The sequence below is a fragment of the Panthera leo genome, chromosome A3 (assembly GCF_018350215.1).
Source record: "Panthera leo isolate Ple1 chromosome A3, P.leo_Ple1_pat1.1, whole genome shotgun sequence".
NCBI classification, from domain to species: domain Eukaryota; kingdom Metazoa; phylum Chordata; class Mammalia; order Carnivora; family Felidae; genus Panthera; species Panthera leo.
Window position 1 is genome coordinate 79566007 of NC_056681.1, and position 22394 is coordinate 79588400.

The window sequence follows — 22394 nt, forward strand, 5'->3', positions numbered from 1 at the left end:
CACCTCTTGCACCCCATCCTGATAGACACCTGCCTCCAGTCTTGCCAACCTCCAACCCATTCTCTTCCTTCCACTAGAATGATCATTATAAAATGCAGATTTGAGCACACCACTGCCTTTCTTTAAAATCTTTTGGTGGTAGAGGTGCCTGGTTGGCCCAGTTGGTAGAAATGTGAATCTTGATCTTGGGGGGTCACAAATCTTTAAAAAATAATAAAATAAAATAAAATCTTAAAAAATAATAATAGGGGCACCTGGGTGGCTCAGTCGGTTGAGCATCCGACTTTGGCTCAGGTCATGGTCTCACGGTTTGTGAGTTTAAGCCCCTCATCGGGCTCTATTCTGATGGCTCAGAGCCTGGAGCTTGCTTCGAATTCTGTGTCTCCCTCTCTCTCTGACCCTCCCCTGCTAATGCTCTGTCTCTCTCTGTCTCAAAAATTAAAAAAATAAATAAATAAATAAAAATAAAAATAATAATAATAAATAGGGGTCCTTGGGTGGCGCGGTCAGTTAAGTGTCTGACTCTTGATCTCAGCCCAGGTCATGATCTCCCAGTTCTGTGAGTTTGAGCCCTGCGTCAGGCTCTGCACTGACAGAGTAGAGCCTGCTAGAGATTCTCTCTCTCTCCCTCTCTCTCTCTGCTCCTCCTCTGCTCATGCTCTCTCTCTCTCAAAACAAATGAACATTTAAAAACTTTTAAAAACAAATAAATAAAATACTAATGCAAAATTATATAAAATTAAATAAAATTACGATGTTCCCCTGAATTCATTATAAGTGAAATAAGATTCATGAGAATCATTCAAATCTTTTTGTTGTTGTTGTTAGACCTGACTTTCTCAATAGAATATATTAGTTAATAATGAGATTTTTTTACACGAGCAAAATACTACTATGAAAAATAAGTGTGACTTTACATACTGATTAAATTTGACCATATGGAAATAAATCCCACTAAGAATATTTTTTCCCACTAAAGAAGCAGTGAAAATACTTTAAATAAAGTTGTAGGGAAAAAAAAAAGTTTATGGCATACTTTCTTCCTTTTCAGAAGCCAAAGAGCAGGGCAAGTATAAATTCTGGGCTTCCAAATCAAATTTCAGAGACATTATTGCATTAAAATGGGCTTATTTGCTTAATGATGTCTGTTCGTCCTTTATTGTAGGGGCTCCCAAACACACCAAAGGCTGCAGAGCTCCAGGTCTTCCTGGGAAGCTGGACACTACTTTGTCCACTGGCATTTGATGAGGACCCTGAGGTCACAGGCTGCTTTTGTGATGTGGAGATAATGACTCTAAGTGATGAATGGTGAGGATTTCATATTCTGTCTGCAAATCATGATGGGATCTCATGGTACAAGATATAAAACAATTTGTTCTCAAATATTGCTTTGCCACCCCCACTGTTCATTAACTTAATTTTGTGGGAGTTTCTTGATGGAAGACAATCAAACACTTTCATGAATGAGTCACAAATACTATTACACTGGTTCTCTGGAAAATATAGTTCTATTGTTACATAGGCAAATAGAGAGTCATTGCCTTTCTGAGTTTTCAAGACATAAGCACTGTTTTCCAAGGAGGGGAAAAGACAAACGCAGTAAGGAAAAGATACCTCCTGGTATTCTCCTGATAAGGATTTCCCTCCAGCTGCAAGAACAGGAGTGCAGTAGGCTGAATGATGGCCCCCAAAGATACCAGGTCTTTTCCCTGGAACCTGCAAATATTATCATATTTAGGAAAAGGGTCTTTGCAGATGTGATTTTTTTCAAATGGGGAGATTATTGGATTATCCAGTGGTCCCCAAATGCCATCGCATGCCTCCTTATACCATAAAGGCAGACAGATTTGATGTAAACATAGAGGAGAAGGTGATATGAAGACAGAAGCAGAGACTGGAGTGATGTCACCACAAGCAAGGAAGGCCAGCAGCCCCCAGAAGTTGGAAGAGGCAAGGAATGGGTTCTGCTAGAGCCTGCAGAGGGAGAAGGCCCTGCTGACACATTGATTTGGGCCCAGTGATACTGATTTCATACTTCTGTCCTCCAGAACTGTGAAAAAATAAAATTTTGTTGTTTTAAGCCAGTTTGTGGTATACTGCCATGGGGCACTAATACAACTAGGGTTTCATTAACATGCATTATAATGAGCTTACGGGGTGGGGGTGGGGGCACCTGGGTGGCTCAGTTGGTTAAGCATCCGATTTCGGCTCAGGTCATGATCTCATAGTTTGTGAGTTCGAGCCCCATGACGGGCTCTGTGCTGACAGCTCAGAACCTGGAGCCTGCTTCAGATTCTGTGTCTCCCTCTCTCTCTCTACCTCTCCACCTCCCCTGCTCATGCTCTCTGTCGCTCTCAAAAATAAACATTAAAAAAAATTTTTTTTTAATGAGCTTTTGGGGAAAAATGTTTATTTTAGTGGATTTGGATTACAGTCCTGAGGATTTGTTCAACAAATATTTACCACACACTTATTATGAATATAAGCTCCATTGGGCAGAGATTTTCCTGTTTTGTTCACTAGCATATACTCAGCATCTAGAAGATGTTCAGTAATTTTTTTTTTATTTAAAAATTTTCTTAATGTTTATTTATTCTTGAGAGAGAGACAGAATGTGAGTGGGGGAGGGGCAGAGAGAAAGGGAGACACAGAATCTGAAGCAGGCTCCGAGCTCCCAGCTGTCAGCACAGAGCCTGACGCGGGGCTCAAACTCATGAGCTATGAGATTGCGACCCCCAGCTGAAGTCGGTCGCTCAACCAACTGAGCCACCCAGGTCAGTAAATGTTTTTGAATGATATTTGCTAGCCACTCCTCTCGGCCCTAGGATATAGCAGTGAACAAAATAGATGATGTCTCTACACTTGTGGAGCTTCTGTTCTAGTGGAGGAAAGATAATAAATAAGCAAATAAATATATGACCTAATGCCTAGTAATGATAAATGCTATGTGGGAAAAGCACAGTAAGGGGACAGAGAATGACTGGGATTGTGAGGTGGCACCATTTTAGATATGGGAGTTAGGAAGGCTTCTCAGAGGAGGTGATAATTTGAACAAAGGTCTGAATGAGGCGAGAGAGCAAGCCTGGTGATTATCTGAGGAAAAAGTGTTTTAAGCAGAGGGATAGTCATGTACAAAGGCCCTGTAGTGGGATAGGACTTGGTGTATAAGAGGAGCAAGACGAACACAGAAAGGCCAGTGTGGCTTTGGAGTGGAATGTGTAACAGTGGAACCGTGGGAAATTAGATCAGAGAGATGGGCAGGGCAGGAGCCAGATCATAAGGGACATTTTTGGTTAGGACTTGGCTGAAGAAAATGACATCAAGTTTCTACAAAGAATTTATAAGTGATCCCAAATTTTCTGAACTTTATCTAGTTAAAAGAAACAGAGAGGTTTTATGTATCTACCTTTCTCCATCCACACTCTTTTCTTCTTCCAGGCTGTAAGTTTTTAGTATGCTGTTCAGTTTTACAGATGGATGGTGAGTTTACATTGTTTCTTTTTTTTTTAATTTTTAATTTTTAATTATTTTTAAAGTTTATTCTGAGAGAGAGTGGGGGAGGGGCAGAGAGATAGGGAGAGAGGATCCCAAGCAGGCTCTGCACTGGCAGCACGAAGCCTGACATAGGACTCGAACTCATGAACCATGAGATTATGACCTGAGCAGAAATCAAGAGTCAGATGCTTAACCGACTGAACCAACCAGGCACCCCTTTTTAAATTTTTGTAAATTTTATTTTAGAGAGAGAGTACACAAGTGGGAGGGAAGGGCAGGGGGAGAGAGAGAGAATCCCAAGCAGGTTCCAGGCCCAATGTGGGGCCTGACACAGGCTCAGCCCGCAACCCCGGGATCATTATGACCTGAGCTGAAATCAAGAGTCCGATGCTCAACCAACTGAGCCACCCAGGTGCCCCTAGGTTGTTTCTTCTAGTGAGAGTGGAGCTTGGACTTACAAAGGCTGGTAATGGTGTTGTCTTTAAATGAGTAGTACTGTTGTTTATCATGACATATTAAAGATGCATGAAAGATTCTGCTCAGCCCATGCTTGCTTGCTTTGTTTAGAGATTATTTAGGGAGATAGGAACTAGAAAAGACTTGCTCTGTGGGGTAATTTGTTTCCAGAATTCATTGCAAATAGAACATATGGTTACTTGCAAAGATGTGAAATGACTTCCTTTATATAGAAAACACTACTATGCACAAGACTTTTCTCTGTGGCCAGGCCACTCACATCACAGTATTATTTCCATTACTCAGTGCATTTTTTAGAAGTCCTAATGATACAATTTTTTTTTAAATCTACCCAGACTATTAATGGCAGTTTTGGCAAGGGTTAATATCTGTTTCTAAGAATCAGACATTTCTGCTTTAGTGGATGTGTGTGTGTGTGTATATATATATGTGTGTATATATATATATATATATATATACACACATATATATATATTCCTTTTTTAAAAATTGAATTTTATAAGATCATGCTCTAAAATCACCTGGACTTAGGGGAAAACAGGCCTGGTGTAAATTTAAAACAAATTTTTAATGTTTATTTATTTTTGCGAGAGAGAGAGAGAGAGAGAGAGACCACAAGTGGGAGAAGGGCAGAGAGAGAGAGGGAGACACAGAATCCTAAGCAGGCTCCAGGCTCTGAGCTGTCAGCACAGAGCCCGACATGTTGCTCGAACCCACAAACCATGAAATGACCTGAGAAGAAGTCAAATGCTGAACTGACTGAGCCACCCAGGTACTCCAGGCCTGGTGTAAATTTTTAAAATTCTATACAGTGTTGTAACCAGAGCACTAGTGAAAACAATAAGAATTCTGATAAAAAAAAATATTAGCACATTCAATCTGCCTGTGCATCTGCACCCACCTGCATACCCTGTCAGTTTTTGTAGCACCAATCCCAGGGGCTCACACGGCCTCCTTTGAGATGTAGATACATGATGAAATTAGAGATATTCACCACAGGAAACAACTCTTCTGGAATTAAATGAAGTACATGTATGCCCAGCTTCTTCAACTGCCCTTTAGTCACCTTTTCAAGGATAGTTTAACATTAGGGAAAGATTGTGGCCCTTGAGGCCACTAAATTGCCACTACTTGTATTACAGAAAGTCATTTCTGGAGACGCCTGGGCAGCTCAGTTGGTTAAGCGTCCAACTCTTGATTTCTGCTCAGGTCATGATCTCACGACAACGTGGAGCCTGGTAAGGATTCTCCCTCTCCCTCTCCCCTCCCCACATGTTCACTCTCTCTCTCTATCAAAAATAAATAAATATTTAAAAAAAATTTTTTAAAGAATGAAAAAAATGGAAATGCTGAATATGTCTGTCAGGCACTGCATCTGGATGCATGTAAACAGACACCCAACTACAAATGGCTTTACCAAATAGGGATTTGTTTTTGACATGGTAAGAGTTAAAATGTGGGCAGTCCAGTCTGCTACAGCCGCTCAAGGAAGTCACTAAGGGCCCAGGTTTCTCCTAGCTCCGTGGTCCTCCACTCTTAGGATGTTTCTCTCATCTTGATGGTGGCAAGATGGCTGCTCCACTGTCAAGCATCATGTCCATGAGTCAGGCAGGAAGAAGAGGGGAAAGGCAATGGGTATGTCCCCAGTCCACTGTTTATAGAATTGAGAATTGGCCAGAACCATGTTATATGGTACCCACAACTACCAGACAGTCTGAGAGTTCACTATTTTAACTGGGCCCAGAATAGAATTGTACTGTGAATAAAAACAATGGCTATTGGGCAAGCCACTTACAATGTTTGCCACACTGGCATAGTATGTATCTTAAGGATGCTAATCACAAATCTCATATTTATTGAACTCGAATTTCTTAGGAGGACTTAGGGTAGAAGCTCACAGGACACATTAATTCTTCTCGGTGGGGAAACATTAAAGAACACCACTTCAAAAATTACCGGAATACATTCTGCAGACTCAACTAATGTTGATAAGGGACTTAGAGCAGTGTCACCAGGACTATAGGAATGTAACATAACTTTAAATTCAGAATCGAAATGACACACAAAAACTTGTATAATTTGCATTTTCCCTACAACTCCGTATTTATGAACTGTATTAAACTGAATCAAAATACATAAGATACATAAATCAAACTGAACTTTCAACCAGAATAAAACTACTAACATGTTCTCTGGGTAAAATTTACTAATCCCTGAAAACTTGCTATAAAATGAATTTCTGGGGTGCCTGGGTTGCTCAGTCAGTTGAGTGTTCAACTTCAGCTCGGGTCGTGATTTCGCAGTTCGTGAGTTCGAGCCCTGCATGGGGCTCTCTATTGTCAGAGCAGAGCCTGCTTTGGATCCTCTGTCCCCCCCCCTCTCTCTGCTCCCCTCCCCCACTGGCTCTCTCTCTCTCAAAAATTAATTTAAAAAAAAACATTTAAAATGAACTTCTCAAATGTAACTTTGTTATAGCATGTTCCCTTAAAACAAACTACATTTGATTTTAAGAGAACTAGATTTGAGAATCAGTTGGTGACTGTAGGGAACACAGTACTGACCCAGGATGCATTCTCACCTTGCTCTATCCCAGTAGCACCCCAGTCTTAGTTAGGCATCTGTCCTGCCCCTCCCCTGCAGCCCTGGTGCCTTAAGAGCAGCCAACTCCATGCCCAGCACCATGAGTGGTTTGGTCAGAAATGGGCATTTGTCAGTATAACAGGATTTCTATTATTAGTGGCCAAATACATTCTAACTAATAACATGAATGTTGAACAAATTACTTAACTGCCTAGCATCCCAATGTTTAATCTCTAAAATGGGGGTGATATTGTCTTCCCTATCTATCCAGCATAATCACTGTAAAAGTGCGGTTTTATTTTTAAAAAATGGACTCTATCTAGAAGGGGGTATTATGCCAAAATAAATAAAATAAGATTAGATTGCGTAGCTTGCGGCATTTCCTATAAACTATCATATTATTACTGTATTTTCAAATTATGGAAACTATTTTGAAAGACAAGTATTTCAAATAGATGCACTAAGTGAATGTCAGGATCTTTGAATTCGTACCACTGTGGACGTTTGCACTTATTTATTCATTCAACCGATGTTTATCGAGCACCCGCTGTGCACCAGTCACTAGAGTAGGTACTAGGGGTACAGTAATTGGCAAACTGCTTACAGACACTGCCCTGGGGGAGGTGCAGCTGCCAGTGACGCTGCTGCAGTGCCCAGAAATCTTTGGGCACCACAGACTCATCTCAGAGGCAGTGTCTGAGCAAGGCGGGAACACCACCAGTCTCATTATTTTTACCGCTAGGCTTTTTTTTGCTAAGCCAATGCCACTGGTATGATCACCCATCTGATTCATGAGTTACATTTCATTGAAGAGAAGTTGTTATAGAGTTGAATTTTTTCTTTTTTTATTAAAAGATTTTAAGTTTATTTATTTTGAGAGACAGAGTGGGGGAGGGGTAGAGAAAGCGGGAGACAGAGAATTCCAAGCAGGCTCCACAGTGTCGGCACGGAGCCCGACATGGGGCTCAAACTCACGAAACCGGGAGATCATGACCTGAGCAGAAACCAAGAGTCAGATGCTTAACCGACTGAGCCACCCAGGTGCTCCACTTCGGTCAGTTTTTTGTTTTTTTTTTTAAATTAACCCGTTCTCAAAAAAGAAATACGTAGCACTACTGAGATACTCAAAAGAATACACCCTGGGCTCAGAAATCAATTTCAATCCAGAAAGATGTTTCTGTTTTGATCCACAGTGGCCCAAAATATATTGAGGACCATTCTTTCCATTCTTTTGAAGGAGCCACCACTACTTCAATTTAAGTGCATGCTGAGGTTCTATTTAAAATTTTACATAATTTTTCAGTTCCAGTTTACGAATCCGGCATTACTTTACAATGAGTCGGCTTCAGGGGCGCCTGGGTGGCTTAGTCGGTTGAGCTTCCGACTTCGGCTCAGGTCATGATCTCACGGTCCGTGAGTTCGAGCCCCGCATCGGGCTCTGTGCTGACAGCTCAGAGCCTGGAGCCTGTTTCAGATTCTGTGTCTCCCTCTCTCTCTGCCCCTGCCCACTCATGCTCTGTCTCTCTCTGTGTCAGAAATAAATAAACATAAAAAAAATTTAAAAAAAAACAAGGAGTGGGCTTCAGATGTGGCTCTGACAGTAGTTGGCTCCTCTTATTCTATCCCTGTCATTGTGAAATGTTCAATTTAAACACCTGGGAAATGGGAAAATTAACCATGCCTTAAAATCAGGTAGAAGACCAGCAGCCTTGAATATTTAATACTGATTCTCAGATTTTATTTAGAAGTAAATCTAGGGAAAGAAGATTTTGTGGGTAATTGATGTTAAACAGTTTAAATCATGGGTATGTATTTTTCATCTGAAAGCAATTTTACCTTTCACGTCTTCTTGTTTGAAAGAATTGAATCTCACATTTGTCAGATGAAATTGCTACCTAAATTATCTAAGATGATTTTCACATTCTTTTGTGGAAATCAAATTTTGTAAGGTTGTAGAATTAATTTAGAAATGACAGTGGTTTGTGTTTTCTTCCAGGAGAGCTTGCTAATTGAACTTGAAGCATTAAACGTCCTCCTGAAAGCACTAAACCCAATGAAGTAACAAAAGCCCCGAGGACAAAAATTAAGCAAAGAAAGTTAGTTCTGGAAATGAAACTCTTGAAACCCCACGTTGAGAAAATAAAAGAGCAGGAAAAGAAAAAGAAATTAGAAAAAAAAATGACAGAATATGAGGCACTCATGAAAGGGAATGTTTTCTTGTTTAATTACCTATTTGGCTTTTCAATTACATGCACTGCAAAGATTGTACAAATGGGTTTTGAAGTTGTAAAATGTGTGTCTTTTCATTGTGTCTCTTCTCTCACTGCTTTAAAATGTCAAAATGAGGGGCACCTGGCTGGCTCAGCCAGTAGAACATGCTACTCTTGATCTCAGGGCTGGAAGTTCTAGCCCCACATTGGGTGTAGAGATCAGTTAAAAATAAAATCTTTTTTTTTTTTAAGTTTATTTATTTTGGGAGAGAGAAAGCGCAAGCAGGGGAAGGGCAGAGAGAGAGGGGAGGGAGAGAGTCCCAAGCAGGCTCTGCACTGCCAGCGCTGAGCCCGACGCGGGGCTGGAACTCATGAATCATGAGATCATGACCTGAGCTGAAGTCAGATGCTTAACCGACTGAACCACCCAGGCACCCAGAAGTAAAATCTTTTTTAAAAAATGTAAAAAGGAAAGGAGAACTCACCTTAGTTGTGTCTTACATGTGCAGGATTGCAAGCCCAGATGTCTATTTGGCCTATCCCAGAGACGGCTGTTCAGATTCCGGGCACATGTGGCCATGGAAGGGTCAGCTGCCTCTGGACACCACTGTTTGTTGTCAGGTGAAGTTTGAGCTCAGCACTGGTAGACGTTTCAGGTATTCAGAAGGATACTGTTTGGGTTTGGGCTCCCCCAAAAGCAAGGCCTGAGACAGGGATTTGGGAGCAAGGGTTTATTTGGGAGGGGATTCTAAGAACTTGTGAAGAAGTGGGGAAGCCATGCGGCCGCTGCCATCTGGAAGGAGGGAGAGGGGAAATTGCCTTGTCTTTTCAAAAGAAGTACTTTGAAGTTTCATTTATTAACAGTAAATGTACTTAAAGCTTCTTAATAATTGTTTACAGACAATGGAAAAAGTTTTCTTTTTAAAAAACAATTTTTTTTAAACGTTTATTTATTTTTGAGACAGAGAGAGACAGAGCATGAATGGGGGAGGGGCAGAGAGAGAGGAAGACACAGAATCTGAAACAGGCTCCAGGCTCTGAGCGGTCAGCACAGAGCCCGATGCGGGGCTCAAACTCACAGACTACGAGATCATGACCTGAGCTGAAGTCGGACGCTTAACCGACTGAGCCACCCAGGCGCCCCAATAATGGAAAAAGTTTTCTAAAAATGCTCTGAGCCCAGGATTTAAGGTAGGCTCTTTCTTTTAGGCATGGTATGTCCTATTCAGCAAATTATAGTATTATTATATCTGAAATGCATGACAAGAATAAGTTTGGGAAGACATGGAAGGGGAAAGGTAAATTGTTACTCCAGGCAAAGGAAGAGGACAAAACCACTTGAAAACGAGGTACAGGGGTCCCTGGGTGGCTCGGTTGGTTAAGCCTCCCACTTCGGCTCAGGTTATGATCCCATGTCTGTGGGTTTGAGCCCTGTGTGGGTCTCTGTGCTGGACAGCTCAGATCTGAAGCTCCGTGCTTCAGATTCTGTGTCCCCCCTCTCTTTCTGCCCCTCCCCCACTCACACTCTGTCTCTCTCTCAAAAATAAGTAAACATTGAAAAAATTTTAAAAATAAAAGAAAATGAGGTACATAGTTGGCTGGGTAGCTCACTTGGGTAGAATGTGATGCTGACAACACCAACATTGCAGGTTCGATCCTATCCCCAAACAGGCCAAGAAAGGCATGAGTTCAGATCTTTGACAAAAATTAATTTAAAATAAGATGAATGGCAAACAGGATTTGGCAGAATAAATTTGGTGGGTGGTGGTAATACCTGATCACCAACTAATTGTAAACAAGAAATATAATGTTGGTTTTCTCTTAAGTGTGAAATTTAAAATGGTTTGATCCTTCACTTCGTTTCTTAAAGGTTTTTACTGATTTATTTAAGTAATCTCTACACCAACATGGGGCTTGAACTCACAGCCCCAAGATCGAGACTGACTTGCTCTTCCGACTGAGCCAGCCAGGAGCCCCTGGTAGCTCCTGGATTTAGGACCCGGTACTGTGCTGAATCTGCGGACCTTTGCCCCTCCTTGGCTTCCTTCTCAACTCCATCTTTACATACCTGCCCCCAAATGTAAATGTTCTGCTCATCTCTGTCTTTGAGCTGTAAAATAACTCACTTATAAGTGAGTTAATAAAAATAATGAAGATGGATACTGCTAAGTAACAAAATTCAACCGAGTAAATTTGAAGATCTAATTGGCTTTATTAAACCATTCATGGATTGGGCAGCATCCCATCTAGTGAGTAGAGACATGCTCCAAGGAGTTACACAGAATTGAAGGTTTTTATAGAAAGAGGGTGGGGGTGGGGCGCCTGGGTGGCTCAGTCAGTTGGGCGTCCGACTTCGGCTCAGGTCATGATCTCGCGGTCTGTGAGTTCGAGCCCCGCGTCGGGCTCTGTGCTGACAGCTCAGAGCCTGGTGCCCATTTCAGATTCTGTGTCTCCCTCTCTCTCTACCCCTCCCCTGTTCATGCTCTGTCTCTCTCGGTCTCAAAAATAAATAAAAACGTTATAAAAAAAAATTAAAAAAAAAAAAAAGAAAGAGGGTGGGGGTAAGAAAGATGTTTGGTAAAGAAAAGAACTGTTCCAGGAGAGGCTGCTTTTTAGAGGGAAAAGCATGGTGTCTTATCATGCAGATGACTTCATCTTCTTTGGGAGATGGAGGGGCCCTGGTGGCAGACTCACTGGCAGGGGCTGAAACATTCCTGGCCACTGCCAACAGGTTAAGACTGTGTTTCTGGGGGAGGTTGAAATTGCAATTAGATTATGTATTCAGGGGTGCTTGGGTGGCTCAGTTGGGTAAGCATCTTGATTTCGGCCCAGGTGATGATCTTAACAGTTTGTTTCATGGGATGGAGCCCTGCCTCGGGCTCTGTGCCGACAGCGTGGAGCTTGCTTGGGATCCCCTCTCCCCCTCTCTCTCTGCACCCCCCCCCCCACTTGCCCACGCACCTGTTCTCTGTCTCTCAAAATAAATAGACATTAAAAAAAAAAAAAGATTATGTATTAAGCACCAGTGTGGGAACTCAGACTAAGTAATGCCACTTTGGGCCTGTGGGTTTTTTTTTTTTTAACAATAGAAAATGCTGACACATATGAAACAATGACCCCAGGACACATTATACAGAGTATATGGAAACTCCTCCCTGTCACTGTTTCTCTCTCATCTTGGAAACACTCTTTCCTTGGCCTCTAAGGCACCACTGGCTGCTCCTTCTCAGCGTCCTTTGCTGACCCCTCACCCTCTCTTTAACCTCTCATCACTGGAGTAGCCCAGGACTCAGTCTTCTGACCTCTTCTCTCTCTACACATGTTCCCTATATGCTCTTGTCCAGTCCCATGACTTTAAATATTTATGTGTATTTCAGTGACTCCCAAACTGAGTATCTCTAGGCCAGACCTCTGTTCTGAATTCCAGACTCATATATCCAACTGCAAATTCAAAATCTCTCTTTGGATTTCTCCAATAAGCATCTCAAACTTTGCATGTCCAAACCTTTGATTCCTACCCACCCCATCTTAGTTTTAATTCCCCAAAGGGTGGACTCTGAAGACAAGGACTTAGAGCAGTAGCTGACTTGGGGAGTGGGGAAGATGGGTAGATTGTTTGCAAAGATCATGATCGTGATCCCTTCCTGTATGTCTGCTCCTCTGCAATGTGACTCTGACGTCCCTTCCATTAAGAAGTGGGATTTGTCTGGGGTGCCTGGGTGGCTCAGTCAGTTGGGCGTCCGACTTCAGCTCAGGTCACGATCTCACCATCCGTGAGTTCAAGCCCCGCATCAGGCTCTGGGCTGATGGCTCAGAGCCTGGAGCCTGCTTCCGATTCTGTGTCTCTCTCTCTCTGCCCCTCCCCCGTTCATGCTCTGTCTCTCTCTGTCTCAAAAATAAATAAAACGTTAAAAAAAAAAATTTAAGAAGTGGGATTTATCACTTCACCCTTTGAATCTGGCCCTGCATTGTGACTTCCTTTGACCAAAAGAATTCAGTAGAAGTGACACCATGAGACTTCTGACCCCAGGCCTCATGATGCTTTGTGGCATCCACTTTTGACCCCTTAGGACGCTGCCCTGAGACTGCCATGTGAAGAATCCCAGTCTATCCTTTAAAAAAATGTTTTTCCCAATGTTTATTTATTTTGAGAGACAGAGCACACACACACATGGGGGAGGGGCAGAGAGAGATCGGCGCTTACATAGCCCAATGTGGGGCTTGATCCCACGAACTGTGAGATCATGACTTGAACCAAAATCAAGAGTCCAAAGCTTAACCAACTGAGCCACCCAGGCGCCCTGAGTCCCAGTCTATCCTAGTGGAGGATGAGAAGGCATGGGGAGTAGATGAGCCACTCAACCTGAAGCCTCTTAAATCAACCAGCTGACAACTAGCATCTACCATCTACCAGCAGAAATCATCTTAAACTATTCAAGCTGCCAGATGATTGTAGGCATGAAGTGACCTCAGCAAGGCCAGCAGAAGAGTCACCCAGCTGAGTCCAGACCAAATTGCTGATCCACAGAATTGTGAGCAAAAATAATAGTTTTAAGCCATTAAATTGAGGCAGTTTGTTATGCAGCAAAAGCTAACTTATACAGGAGGTTATCTCAGGATGTATAAGCAAAGAAATAGAGGAAATAAAAAAGAGGAGTGAGAAAAGTTAATAAAGGGTGTTTTAAGGAGCAGGTTACTACTGTGGGCAGTTGAAGCTCAGCCTAGCTGGACACCCTCTGAGAAATCTTGTAGAAGGCATCTCAGAACTGTCCCATCCAGGAAGAGAGAAGCTAGTTTATTTATCCAATAACCCCTTTCCCATTCCTCACTGGTAGAGGCATGCCTGGGAGGGTGAGTTCCCCAGCACTTTAGCTAGGCTGAATAAGTCCCCCGGCAACGGAGGAGTCCCTGAGGCAGGGAAGTAGAGGGGTGAGGGCGAACTGTGTGCCAAGCTGCAAGTGAACTCAGAAGTTGGCCAAGGAGAGGTGGAATAGGGCATCAATAGGGTCTAATTCCCCAAACCCAATTCTTCCCAAATCTTCTCTAATCCAGTAAGTGACAACTCCATCCTCCTGTTGCTCAAGGTAGAAACTCCATCCTTGGACTCATCAATTTATTTCACACTCCACACTAGAATCCTTTTAATGTTACCTTTAACGGATCCAGGATCCAAATATTTCTCATTATCTCCCCAACTACAACTCTAGTCGAAGCCATTATCATGTCTCACTTGGATTATGGCAGCTACCATCTCAGTGGTCTCCTATGGAACAGCCAGAATGACCATTTAAAGATGACCCTGGGGCAGGGAGGGAGAGTCCTAGGTTGACTCTACATAGGCCTGAAATCTCTTCACTTTCCAGACAATCAACATTTTTCCTCCCTCTAGGGATACATGGGGGATTAGCACACTATAGCTATAAATTATTGTTCTCTAGTAAGTCACACCAGGTTCTGGGGGGAACTTTCTCAGATTCCATAGAATTACAAAGTTATGTGGAAAAAATTTTGTCCACAAACCACACCAGCGTGCTGCTTTACCATGTGCCGGGAGAGCAGAAGGGAACCTGTCTGTTGAACAAGGGGATCAGTTAGGACTAACATCTTGGAGACCAATCGTCCTACCCCAGGAGAGCACTCACAATGGGTCAGAAGCCTCTCCTCTCTGAAGCCATGTGCCCACCCTGTGAAAGGGGTGTGTGTGTGTGTGTGTGTGTGTGCGCGTTTCTACATCTATTCAGACATTTGATGATAAACCGATCTTTCGGCAGAGAGTGGAAACCAGGTGGTAAAATCCAAACATTATGTACTATATTTTGTGTAGGTAAGGCAGAACAACTGAATAATCCTTTGACTGGTCTCTAGGTCTCATGCTGTCCTGAAAATTCTACCATATTATTTTTCTTAAGGGAGATGGTCGGGGCAGGGGGGAGAAAGAACTAAATTAGGCTTAACTGAGGAATTTTGGCAAGTGTTTATAGATTACCTCCGTGGTGGAAAAACACGCACAGAGAGCCCCTGACAAGGTTTAAAAGGTTCTTTTCCAAGTAAAGTAGAGCAGGGAATGGAAAATCAGGCCCTAAGCCATGCTGTCTTGGATCTGTAAATGTTGGTTCTTCAGCTTTTCTTTCCCTTATTTCCCAAAGTCCCTCCTTTAACCTCTCCCTATTTTCTGTCCCTTCTTCCCCCCTACACCCTCTGTTACCCAGGGCAAACCAGTACTCCCAACAAAAAATAATGGAACTCCTATCACCTTCTTTCTTCTGTCTTGCAAATTTTGCATCCTTGGGCTTCTCCTGAAAATCAGTGTCTTCTCCTGAGCCCTTAATCCCATTTCTTCCAGATCTACAAAGAGGAAAGGGGAACTCAGGCTTTGCTTCTTCTCCCACGCCCACCTCTTGAGGAGGGATAAGCTCTGGATCCATTCCATGCTGGCTTTTTCCAGAGCATAGACTCAAACACCTCTCCACACCTAAAGACACATGTTCTTCTGAAGACCCACATCTGATCTACACAAAGAAGTCTTATTCCTATTAACATATTTCCTCATCATATTACTTTCTATTTGCCCTCCCCCTTGCCTGGGTCACATTAAAGCACTCTGACCTTGAATGGCAACAAAGGCATCTTTTCATTCTTTGCCCAAATCCCTAAGTATCACCAGGATCAGGGGTGGACTGGGGAACTCTGGCTGACCCTACCTCTAGGCTGCCCCATTGTAAACTGGGTTTATCAGCAACTTTGATGATATGTGCACCCTTCTTGACTTAGAACAAGTGGCTCTTCATTGTCTGCCCCATTTGCTTGGCAACCACATTCTTACAATCCCTCTTTATGCCAGCCACACTGACAGCCAGAGCAAGAGAGAAAGCAGGGGCCCAGACCAGTCACTTCCAAAATGGGATGCACACACTGGAATGGGGGGAGAACAAGACACCCCACAGGTGCAGAGAGAAACTACTGCTAGAAAATTTCTACTAATTTTGTCTTAAAAAGAAATAAAGCTTTACCAAAACTTAATATGTGGATTGTCATCGGCTCCTCACATGGTCCGGTCCTTGGACACCTAGAGCCGCAATGGGACAGCACCTTTAAATTTTGTTCACGTGGGGCACCTGGGTGGCTCAGTCTGTTGAGCATCTGACTTTGGCTCTGGTTGTGATCTCGCAGTTCCTGAGTTCAAGCCCCACATCGGCTTGCCGCTGTCGGCCTGTCAGTGCAGAGCCCGCCTCCGATCCTCTGACCCTCTCTCTCTGCCCTTCCCCCGCTTGTGCTCTCCCCAAAAATATAGAAATATTTTTAAAAATTTTGTTCACGTGGAACTTGTGGCTATGTGTCTTAGTTTGTGTGTGCACTGTTAGGTAGCTTCATAGATTATATTAGCTGCTTTCCAAAACCAAGCCTCACAAAACAGACAAGCAGCTTTAAAAGAAAATCCTGCAAAGAAACCTCCAATTAAGGATAATACTCTTAACACAAGCACAAAGGAACAAGAAAATACCCTATATTCCCCTGTACCTAATATGATCTCTTAATCAGCCACATAGGGGGCAAAAACAATGGTGATCTCATCAGTCTTTCTTAGAGTAAGCCAAAAAATTCAAAATTATCAAGAAGACTAGTGAAATAAGGAGTCATATCCACTGTAATACAATAACAAAATTTATCATATGTGAATATTGGATACTGAGCATTGAGCCTTATAGGGTATCTTTCTTAGCAAGACAGAAATTTAAGCCCAGCACTGAGATGCACTCAACTTGGAACCAATCTTTTAAATTGTTTTGTCACCAAGTATTCAACCAACATTTCCAGAAATAAGGAACCATATTCAATCACCTTCCTCTCACAGAGCAAAAGTTTTTACATGATTATTACATTAAAAAATTACTTTTAGGATAATGTTATATTCTAATCTTAATGTTTTAAATATCTATTTGTACACGTTTCATAATTATATGTTAGCATAGTAGCACACATGATAAACATTATATAAAAATATAAATATATAAAATAGGGGCACCTGGCTGGCTCAGTCTGTAGAGCATGCAACTCTTGACCTTGAGGTTTTACGTTCAAGCCCCATGTTGGGTACAGAGATTAAAAATAAAATCTGAAAAAATATATAAAAAAATATTTATAAGCTATAAGTATGAAATGAAATGTAATATTTAAATGTAAAGTATATAAAAATGAAAATACATTGGAGATGCATGGAGATGGAGATTCCTTTTCCTCATAGGGCCCACAATCATAAAAGGCTGCATTCCACTGCTGTAGGTGAGAGGTGACAATGATCTGGACTAGAGCCAGAGCAGTGGAAATGGGAAGAAGCAACCTGATCTCAGATATATTGTGGAGGGAGTTCCAATAGGACTTGCTGAAGGCCCGGATATAGGAGGTAAGAGAGAAAAAAGCAGGAACCAAGGATGAAAATTCCCAGGTCTCTAACTTGAGCAACTGGGAGGATGGCAATGCCACCTAATGGAAAAGCAAGAAAATCTGAATTAGTTTTGGACATGTTGCATTTGACATGTATTTGAGTCATGAAAAGGTAAGGCTCTGGAGAGGGGTCTCAGATTGAGGTACAGATTTGAGAGTTTTCAACTGTAGATACTATGGGAAAGGACAGTATCACCTATGGATACAAAAGAGGGCAAAGAAAGCAGAAAACCAGGACAATACCCAAGAGAAGAGAAAAACATTATGGAAGGAGAAATTCTCTGGCCATCTGGTCTCCTGAAACTCCACCAAAATGGCATTAAAGGAATAAAACAAGTATAAAACCACAAGAACAAAGAAAGCAAGAAAAGAAGCAAGTGGGGATGAATGTAGATAGACCTTGACAACATTTGGAAAGATGTAAACAGAAAAGAGATGTAGCAACTAAGGTAGAGGTCAGTAGCAGTTGTGGTCTTCATAGTGTGGGGTGCAAATGAATGATTTTGGTATTTCTAAGTGAGGTGGAAGAGAGGAGTCTCAGGAGAGATGAGGCAGTGCAGGTCTGAAGTCTAAGAGGTCTGGGAAAGGACAGGTGGTCTGCAAAGAGGTGACATCTCTGAGAATGATGCAGATGTTGGCAGGTATATACAAAATCTGACATCATTCATGGGATATAATATAGAATTTATACATTATAGAATATATTACAGAATATTTATATAAATATATGTAACATTTCTGGAAGAGTACACACAAAGCTGTTTTAAAAACTTAGACCCTTCTATATTATTGAGAGTATTTACCATGAACATGAAGTATACTTTTTTAAAAAAGACTCCTAAATACTGAGAACAAACTGAGGGTTGATGGGGGGTGGGAGGGAGGGGAGGGTGGGTGATGGGTACTGAGGAGGGCACCTTTTGGGATGAGCACTGGGTGTTGTATGGAAACCAATAGGACGATAAATTTCGTATTAAAAAAAAAGTATAGCACAATAAAAAAATAATAATAAATAAAGTTTATAAGTGATCTCTATGCCCAACACGGGGCTTGAACTCACGACCCCAAGATCAAGAGTCGCATGCTCCACCAACTGAGCCATCCAGGTGCCCCCCACCTCTTTTTAAAAGATGTTATTAAGTAATCTCTATGCCCAACATGGGGCTCAAACTCACAACCCCAAGATCATGAGTTGCATGCTCTACGGACTAAGCCAGCCAGGCGCCACCTAAGATACTTTTAAAATAATAAGTTTTTCAATAATTCCTCCTGATAGTTTTCATATCATGACTGTAACAACTTTCTTACTTTTACCTACCTAACATTACATTTGGGGTAATGTGTAATTTTCTAGATTCTGAAGCTTTTGAACACACAAGTTCCTGCATACCTTAAGCGGGATCTATTCTATAGACCAAAAAAACCTGTACCTTCCTTGAACAAAACTATTGTTCTGTTTCTAAGTCAACTTGGAACATGAATTGATTGTGTCTTCTGTTTTGAGGGTAACATTCCTTAAAGCGTAGGGTAGGGCAGTTGACCCAGCAGAGGACTCTGGTCCAGGTTTTGTCATTAACTAGTTGCATAATATTGCCTGGGTTATTTAATTTCTTCCTCTGCAAAATGGAAAGGATACTCTACCTGCCCCACAAGTTGGATGTGAAAATCCATTGATATAATGTGAAATACTTTAAAAACTACAGTTATACAAACAAAAAGATTCTTGTTTCTTATTTGCTGCTTTTAAACTCTCCTTTCCTCTTTTCTTAAAATGTCTACTTTCCAAGTGGTTCCAGAAGTGACGGTAGGGCCTGGAGAGCCTTCTCAACTACTGAACTCACCCAGGTGGTCTGGGATCAGAAACTAGGGAGGTTGGAAAGAGGTGGAACTAACAGCAGAACAGCATGAAATATTGGTTCACAGTCTCCTTGTGAGAGAAAGAAATGCTGAGGCAAAATACAATTTCTCTCCACTCCCCCGAGAATAAAGCAAATTGACAAGATCTCATCAAAAATATAGGACAAAGAGAAGTTCTGAAAATGTCTTGATGAGCAAGGAATAACAAAGAAAATGGATTGTATGGCACTCATTATTAATTCCACGAATATGTTCATAATGTCATTGATGTTACCTTTATTTAGTGGGCTGTTTTATATTGGTGAACATTTTTAGAAATGTACTTCATTTGGCTTCCTCCTGGCCTATTTTGGTTCCTCTGTCTCCATGTTTCTCATGAAGTATTTCAGTCCCTCATCCACACTTTCTCTTGGCATGGTTTTTAGGAACATAACGTTTAAGGTTGGCAAAAGGACACTGTGGCTTACTCAATCCATCTGAGCATTATTACAGTGCCGCAGGATAGCTCATTTCCATAATAAAATACACCATGTTTCTCTTTATTAATAACTCAGGATGATCAGGGGCACCTTGGCTGGCTCAATCGGCACAGCAGGCGACTCTTGATCTCAGGGTCGTGAGTTTAAGCCCCACACTTGGCATAGAGATTACTTAAAAAATAATAATTCAGGAGGAATGGAAATATTTGTTTGAGAAGGGCTCAAAGAAATTTGAGCCCTTTTTCTTCATAATGTTGATTTCCTGTTTTGCATTTCTTCTCTCAAAGATAAACATGGGGAATACTTTTCTTCCTGGAAAAAAGCAAGCATTCTTCAAGCAGAAGTAAAATATTGACCTCAGTGTACATGTTTAACATCACAGGCATTTGTAGCTTGTGGCAATTCAGAAATGTTACTTCTTTTCATAGTATATTTAATGGTGGGTTGCGTATATCTCTTGAATTAGGAACTGTGTTCTGCTACAGTTAAGACAAAACCCAAATGACTGAGGCTTAAACAGGAAACAACAAGGCTTAAACAAGAGTAACACGGTATCTCGAGGTTAGCAGTTGCTTAGTTGATGCTGTAGCTTAAAGGTGTGAGGACCCGAGTTTCTCAGATTATCCCTGGCTTTTTCCTCATGATACGATGATCTATGGATCATAGATCATAGATCTATAGATCATAGATATGCTGGCTCTAACCATCACATTCAAGTTCCAGGAAGGGAGAAGAAGAAAAAGAGAAAAGGCAAAGAGCAAAAGGCCAAGCCAACCAAATCTTTCTCTCCTGAAGGCCTTTCCTAAAAACCCACTCACTTCTCTCTGCATAGGACGGTATCACATTACCACCTAGCTGCAAGGAATGCTGGGAAATATGATTCTGTTTTGTCTCATTTTCACCTGGGCCTATTGCCACCTCCAGCAAAAGTAGGGGACTAATAATTAGGAAGAAAGGGAAAATACTTGGCCAAACAATTGGCAGTTTCTACCCTACCCTCTTTTTGGAAAAATATCACTATTTCATGACCATGTCTACAACCTAATAGTTATCTTCTAATTATAGCAACTACAAAAAATAACCTTCACAAAATGGTCCGCCTGCTGCTTTCAGTCCCTAGTGGACAGAGGTGTAGGGGCTGGTTTGAATTTCTCAGTGCTATCACTAAAGCAAGTCAGTTATCCTTCTTTTTGAGAAATGGTTTCTGATGGAAAAGTTATATACTCAAAACTCATCAGTGGGTCTTAACAGGATTTTTGTTTTTCTTTTAAAAGGATATTTTCATGGCTTATTTGTAATAGAATAGTTTTGGGGGGAAAAATTACAGCCCATACGTTAGAAGTAAGAATCTCCCTTATGAGCACTTTAGTACATAATGGAAGAAGACCTGGCTTTGAAATTAGACACACTTGGATTTGCACTGTGGGCTATTTACAAAGTCTCACAAGTGACCTTCCTGCTTTTACCCTTGCCACTTACAGACCACTCTCATCCAGCTGCAGAATGACCCTAAATGCTGTCATGTCATTTACCCAGTGGCTCCCCATCTCACTCAATGCTTCCAAGATCCCCTCCTTCTCTGTGCCCCACCCCCTGCCCCATGTCTTTCTCATCTCATCTCCAGCCTTTTCCTCCTCCTCCTCTGCTCCAGCCACCCTGGCCTCTTGGCTGTTCTTCAAACATCCAAGCACACTCCTCTCAAGAGCTCTGCACTGGCTCTTCCCTACCTGCAGTACTTTCCCGGCTGAAAACCCCTGGAGCCACCCCTTACCCTTTCAGGGTTTTGTTTCAAGGTCACACAGTCTAACCACTTCATTTAAATTTGTAGCTTGAGGGGCACCTGGGTTGCTCAGTCCATTAAGTGTCCAACTTCGGCTCAGGTCATGATCTCACAGTTTGTGGTTCCGAGCCCCATGTCAGGCCCTGTGCTGACAGCTCAGAGCCTGGAGCCTGCTTTGGATTTTGTGTCTCCCTCTCTCTCTGACCCTTCCCAGCTCATGCTCTGTCAATCTCTCAAAAAAAAAAATTTTTTTTTTAATTTAAAAAATAAATAAATAAATTTGAGCTCCCCCTCATCTCCCTTCTCTGCTTGTTACCTATAGCACTGGAATTTATCACCATCTTTCATTTCATTTCAGTGGTAAAAGGTGACTAACACTTTTACTCCAGTCCAGTATCTACTTTTAATTATTTTTTTCTAAGTAATACAGTGAAAAAAAAAAAAATCAAACAGTTCAAAAAGTACACAGGGAAAATGGGTCTGGAGAAGAGGTAGTGGCAGTAGTCTAGTGTTTAAATCTTTCCATATCCACCCACATAAATATTTTTTAATGTTTATTTATTTTTGAAAGAGAGAGACAGAGTGTGAGTGGGGGAGGGGCAGAGAGAGAGAGAGAGGCACAGAATCTGAAGCAGGCTCCAGGCTCTGAGCTGTCAGCACAGAGCCTGACGCGGGGCTCGAACTCACGGACGGAGAGATAATGACCTGAGCCGAAGTCGGACGCTCAACCGACTGAGCCACCCAGGCGCCCCCCCCGTATCCACCCATATAAACAGACAATGACAAAACCAAAAACCTTCAGCTAACATCTACAATAAAATCAGGTGATAAGATACAGTCACAGATTCCAAAATGGAAAAAGAAGCTCGTGTTGTCAGGAAGACTGTAAAAGGAAGTAGAGAAGTCAAAGGCACTTTTGAAGGCACTGAGGATCTGAGAGTCCTAAAATTGCCATCAGGTACTTACCTGACAATTGAGCAGGCTGTTCTGAGAACAGCACAAGAAATGAGGACAGAATTTGCAGGCTCCCATATGAAGGTAAGTACGAAGATGACAGGAAGGTCTGAGAATGCT

General features: G+C 41.9%; 1 protein-coding gene across 15 annotated transcripts in view; it reads right to left on the bottom strand.

The window, feature by feature from the left end:
- Window positions 1-22394, bottom strand: part of FAM161A (FAM161 centrosomal protein A) — a 70749-nt gene that overhangs the window by 7950 nt on the left and 40405 nt on the right. For 2 of the 15 annotated variants that reach the window (XM_042932383.1, XM_042932386.1), the window contains exons 7-8: window positions 15773-15828; window positions 15016-15107 (exon numbers count right to left, since the gene is read on the bottom strand). In XM_042932383.1, the coding sequence (XP_042788317.1) occupies window positions 15016-15107; window positions 15773-15828 (148 nt within the window). Of the gene's footprint in view, window positions 1-1614; window positions 1717-1945; window positions 2051-7516; window positions 7547-11479; window positions 11509-13939; window positions 14026-14551; window positions 15108-15772; window positions 15829-16835; window positions 16876-22394 lie in introns of those variants that run through there. The other 13 variants (XM_042932388.1, XM_042932390.1, XM_042932382.1 and 10 more) reach the window with 11 other exon arrangements.